The sequence below is a fragment of the Mus caroli genome, chromosome 3, assembly GCF_900094665.2.
Source record: "Mus caroli chromosome 3, CAROLI_EIJ_v1.1, whole genome shotgun sequence".
In the NCBI taxonomy this organism is placed as follows: domain Eukaryota; kingdom Metazoa; phylum Chordata; class Mammalia; order Rodentia; family Muridae; genus Mus; species Mus caroli.
Window position 1 is genome coordinate 35,296,725 of NC_034572.1, and position 6,019 is coordinate 35,302,743.

General features: G+C 35.8%; 1 protein-coding gene across 1 annotated transcript in view; it reads left to right on the plus strand.

Moving 5' to 3' along the window:
- Positions 1-6,019, plus strand: part of Slc25a31 (solute carrier family 25 member 31) — a 17,414-nt gene that overhangs the window by 5,087 nt on the left and 6,308 nt on the right. Inside the window, exon 2 of the mRNA XM_021158461.1 lies at positions 2,628-2,755. Within this exon, the coding sequence (XP_021014120.1) occupies positions 2,628-2,755 (128 nt within the window). The remainder of the gene's footprint in view (positions 1-2,627; positions 2,756-6,019) is intronic.

Below are 6,019 nucleotides of genomic sequence, written 5' to 3' on the forward strand. Positions count from 1 at the left end.
AGCCTGGTCTACAGAGTGAGTTCCAGGACAGCTGGGCTACACAGAGAAACCTTGTCTCAAAAAAACCAAAATATATATATATGTATATATATATATATATATATACATATATATATATATATCTTGAAGTATGACTTTTGTAACATGAATTAATTTTTTGTTTTCCTGGTCCTCATTATCTTTACCTTCCAAGATGTAATCATAAGCAGAACCTGGATAAATTTTCTGTTCTTACATGTGAATCATTGTTACATGCATCAAGATATAGCCTGTGCTGAGAGATAATTCTCAGCAGGAAGAGGATTGCTACCTAGAGGCAGTTTTGAAACTTTATGGGGGAAATTTTATATGTACAGTTCAGAGGAATATACTTGTATGTCAAAATAGCATGAAAGGCAAGGAAGGGTCAGAAGGACTTCTACAAGTTCAAGGACCGCCTTCACTGCTGCATAGTAAAATCAGAAAGAAAGGCAAAATTAGTTATACCATTAATTACAAATTAATTCATTCAGGGTCTTGTGATGATTTAAAGATATTTTTGTCATGAAAATTTTCATTTGTATTCAGTATGTTAACGAAAGCTACGAGATTCTGTAAAAAAAAAATTTTTTTTTTGGTGAAATGAACATCTGGTGCAGAAATCATTATTACAGAATTCCAACAAGTAATTCATGATCTGAATTAGTCATTTCCAAAGTGATCATTAGTGTGTATATGAGCCGTGTAGTCATTCTAGCTACCTATTTTTGCTTCAGACAAGGTGTCCTCGGATTGACTGCCCAAGTCTGGTTGACTGATCTCAAGTTCCTGGATCCAGGTTCTCATGTCTGGGAAACAGAAACTTAGGCCTATCTCCCAAACTTCCAGTTTGCAGCTTGTCATGGAGTCATCCTGGCTCTAGCTAATTCAGTCCTCTCACCACAATCAAGCAAACTAACATATTCATCAGCATATATAATTAAATCATTTTGTATGTTTTCAGAATGTTTATGGTCTACTTTTTTAGGAAACTTGAAGTATATTCCAGTATTATTAACAATAGTCACCATCAGGTTCTCAGTTCTGGGACCCGCCCCCCATCCCAATGAAAGCTAGTTGTTTACTTTAACAAACTTTATATTTCTTTAAAGGGGGGAGGGGAGGCAGAGGCAGATCTCTGTGAGTTCAAGGCCACCCTGGTCTACAGAGCAAATTCAAGGACATTCAAGGTTACACAGAGAAACCCTGTCTTAAAAAAATAATATTTTTAAAAGTCCCCATACTTTGTGTTAGATATCCAAAACTCCCTCACCCCATATAACTAACGTCTTACTTTCCCCTGGTTATCCCCAAACACACCCCTGCCCAGTCTGTTGGAGCCACCATTCTACTGTCTGCTTATGTTAGATATTTTTAGATTCTACATATAAGTCATAATACGTGGCATTTTTCTTTTTGTGCCTTCCTATTTCACTTAGCATAATATCCTCACGTTAATAAATGTCGTTGGAAATGCTAGGACTATCTTTTAAGGAACAATGATTCTGTTGTGTATATATTCTTCTTCTTCTTCCTTTTTTTTAATCTGTGGTGGATGATTAGGCATCCTGTATATTGGCTATTGTGTATAGTGCTGTACATGGAAAGGCAGACATCTTCAGCATCCTAATTTTAGTTCCTCTGTATAAGTACTAAGTGGTGGGATTGTAGGCCCTATGGTACTTCTGCTTTTAGTTTTGCAGAGGATCCCATATATTATACAATGGTTCATCTTTTTCTCTACATACTTATAATACTTTTATCTTTTTGAAAGTAGCTAACAAATACAAAATAACTGTGACTTTAATTTGCATCCTCCTCATTTTCAAGTCTGGAATAAGTAAACATTTCATTTTATGAATTCACTGTTTTTTGAATGTTTGTTTTTAAAGACCTGATTTGGGGCATTTTCTAAATTTGGACTAGAGATACCCTATTCAAAAGTGCATAGTCAAACCACTTGGCACTTTGGAATCTCCTGAAAATAATCAAGACTGTGGAAGAGTTAACTGTCATACTCTAGAGGGGCTCTAGAATATAAGGATAACTTTAAGCACATGGTGATTGAGTCATGAAGGTTGGGCAGTACATGGAGAATTAAGGTGTGGAAATTATTTACTTCAACAGACCAGGAGAGACTACTTTGAAATAAAATGGACCAACTCCTCTTACCCCACCCAACAGTCCTCCTCTCTCCTTTTGGTAAATTCCAGCCCTCTTTCAACTTGGTTCCAGAACATAAAAAGAAGGAAGCATAGTGCCTGTTCCCCCCCTTTTCTTCTCATGGCTCTGTGTGTAAATCAGTAGGTGGATCTGTTTATTTGGTCTAGTGTACTCACAGATAACAGCTTTATTACTGTAGGAATTGGCATCAAGGTTCGGGGATGAGGCCAGAGGTTACTAGTGAGCTCTGCATTTTCCCCAATGAATGAATCTTGCTATATTTGTTTAGCTAATGACTTCTTTTGTTAAGTTCTTCAGATTTCCTGTTTAAAGTGAACAAATTGGGATAGGCTGCATAGTTAATGTTGCATTTTTTTTCCTTCAGTAGATTTGTTTTAGAAAATTCTTTACTAATGCAAAATGTATTTATGTGTTTAATTCTTTAGGATTTTTAAGTTATTGGCGTGGCAATTTGGCAAATGTTATTCGATACTTTCCAACACAAGCCTTAAACTTCGCTTTTAAGGACAAATACAAAGAACTTTTCATGTCTGGTGTTAATAAAGAAAAACAGGTAATTATGTTTCAATATGCCTAAAATTTTCTAAGAAACTATTGAATTTGTCTTTCCTATAAAATGTCTTATTTAGACTGAAGGTACTCTGGTAAAAACAATATAATAATTGTAAAAATAATAAAAATAGAACACAGTGTTGAAAGTTAGCATATATTAAGTAATAAAAAATATATAAAATTTGTATGTTATCTTCAACAAATTTCATGAAATCTCTTAGTTTCAGTAACTAGGGATCGCTTGTCTCAATGCATTATACCCCAGACTCAATGTTAAATGTAATTCATGTCTTATAATTACTGCTTTTTGTAAGCATAAAGGAGCCACCATTAGATGTATATTTCTTACCGCAGTGGGTTGCTTATTCCCTAAAGATGTGAATTGTTTTTCCTTTAAGAAAAAAATCAAGTGTTAGAGGAGTTGTTGGACTGTAGTTCAGTAGTATTTGCTTTGCATGTGTGGAACTCTGGGTTTAATCTCCAGCACAGAAGCAAAGACAAGAAAGAAGGTCAAGCCCAGAGAAAATTGTATAATAGAAGAGATAGCTTAGACAAAATATTTGCTGCAGAAGCAGGGTTTGAGTTTTAACTTCACAGTTCATATTTAAAGAGAATTGGAGCCCAGGGGTATGCCCTTGTAACCCTCATGCAGGCGAGGAATCTCATCCTCGGGGCTTACTGCAAGCCATGCCAGCCTAACCAGTGAGCTCCAGGGCAGTAAGAGAGCCTGGCTCAGACAGATAGCACCTGAGGAGTGACACCCAGAATTGCCCTTTGCTCTTCACATGAACAGACACACACATAGAGCAAACACAAAATATAGAAGGGCGTGGGAAGTTTAATAGTACAGTAAACTTTTTAATAATTAGGACTAAACTAAAAAGCACAGTAAATATGTAAGCCAGTCACCTCATTTGTAACTATCATACCAAAACAGAAACAGGATATATATTTAAAAAAGGAAACAAGGCAGGATCCTTGCTGGGCATGGGTCGGGGTAGAGGGAGCCTTCAACAGAATTCCAGTTCATGAAGTCCCGCAGCACATCAGAATGAAAAAAAACTGTTGATCATGACGAAATGGGATTCAGCCCAGAGTTCAAGGATAGTGCAGCTTAAAAGAAGTTTTAGGTGTGATATGTCACATCAACAGTATAAAGGACAAAACCCATGTATTTTGATCATCTCAATATCCCAATTTGAACAATGGGTAGAATCTTCAGAAAGAAAAGCATTGAGTAATTACTGGAATTACATTCCATGTTAATCCAAATGGACATGAAACAAAAAATACATGCCATTCCATCTGACACAGTACAGTTAATATTCTTCTCAAGTATATGTGGAAACTTTTTCAGAATAGGAGAATTCTTATGTTAAATAACAAAGCAAGTCTTAAGGAGACTGAAATATTAAATACCTTTGCTGACTGGAATGGAATGGCCTAAATATAAGAGGATGAAAGTGCAATATTGTAAAATCTTAAATTAGTAACATAATTGAAACGTCTATTGACTGTTAGCCTTCCTTGGGTTGTTTAGTTTCATGTTTAATGTAGTGTTGGATGAGTAGTTATATAAATTCAGGATCACTATTCTGCCTGAGCAGTCTGCCTCCCATTCTCCTTTTGCTTATATTTGCCTATCATATTTTTATAAGTTCTACATGCACTACATGAACTTTTTTGAATAGTAAAATAGATATTATCCACCCCAAGTCAGTAATCTGCCTTCTTTTTTATTCATGGAGGAAATAATAGATTTAGTAGAATTTAAGATTCAGGTTATAAGTCTTTATGTTATGTGTCATGTTTGGTTGACTGGTAACAAGTAGTAGAGCTTCACTTGAATTTGATCAGGCAGAAGGGATGATGCCTGGCACTTGGACTTGAGCAGATGGCCTCTCAAGGGACCAAACCACATACCTGCCCTTTCTCTCCAGGATCACCTCCTGTGGGAGTCTTCTTACCTCCTTTTCATGGGTGTGTTTTGTATAAGCAGTCTTCCTCAATACTGCTCCCCTATTTTAGGTAAATTATATGTTTGTAATATAAGGTTAATATCATATTGATCTTTAATGGCCTTTATGTCAGAGGATCTGTCAGCACCATCTGAAACACTATATGTGTATTTATGTACATATGTGATTTTCCTCCTGTCTGGAAACAAGTCTATCTCTTCTAGTTTTTAAAAACTCAGAAGTATCAAATATCAAAAAATGAATGTTTCCATTTCTACTCTTACTAATAAGTAAATAGACTCTCTAATGTCTTCTGTCTGATCCCTAAGAAAGTCCAGATCGCTCATGTTTTTCTGCCAGATTATCATGGGTCAGTTACCCCAGAGTTATCTGCAATCTCTCGATCCAATTATCTATCTGCCTGTAATTGTGTAACACAGTAGTACAGATGCATTTCACTTAAAAGGAGCCATGAGAGCTATAAAATAATCAGTAGCATTTGCTTATCTATTTCATTAAAACAACTATTTATTGAATATATGTCTCTGGGCAAAATCCCATGTCTTGTGCTGTGAAAAAGTAGATGACCTAAGAGCCTGGCATGCAGCCAAGGGGAACAATTGGTTGATAGATAAACTCAGATGTATCATCCATATAGCACTATCATTTAGCAGTTAAACAGATGAAGTGTAGTAGTAGATGTTGCCACATGAATCAACTTTAAAAGCATTATCAAATGAAAACAAAACTACCACAGATAATTCTGCATGTTGTGTTAGTTTGTTCATATGAAATCTCCACAATTGATGCTTTAGAGATAAAATAAGTTCCTAGAGCTCAAGAGTTAGGAAGGATGTAGACTGACTTATAAAGGATATAGGATTTCTTTGGAGGTGATAAAAATATTTTAAAAGTGTGATGATGGTTATTGAACTCTGAACCTAACTTGCTGAATTGTATTCAAGGAAAAGTTGTATGACGTGGGAATTGTAACTAAATTTATTAAATAAAAATAATCTTGGCCTCAAGAATGTAAGTATATATAAATAACTACATTTGAAAAATTTAAGTACAATATTAAAAGTCTGGTTACAGTGACACATTTTGGTTTGGTCCTTTAGTTCTCTGGCATAAAATGTTGATAGGAAGAGGCTATGACCATCAAGTTTACAGGTCCCGAGATGAGTTGCTTCATACAAGAAGTAGATGTTAGCCGGGTGTGGTGGCGCACGCCTTTAATCCCAGCACTCAGGAGGCAGAGGCAGGCGGATTTCTGAGTTCGAGGCCAGCCTGGTCTACAAAGTGAG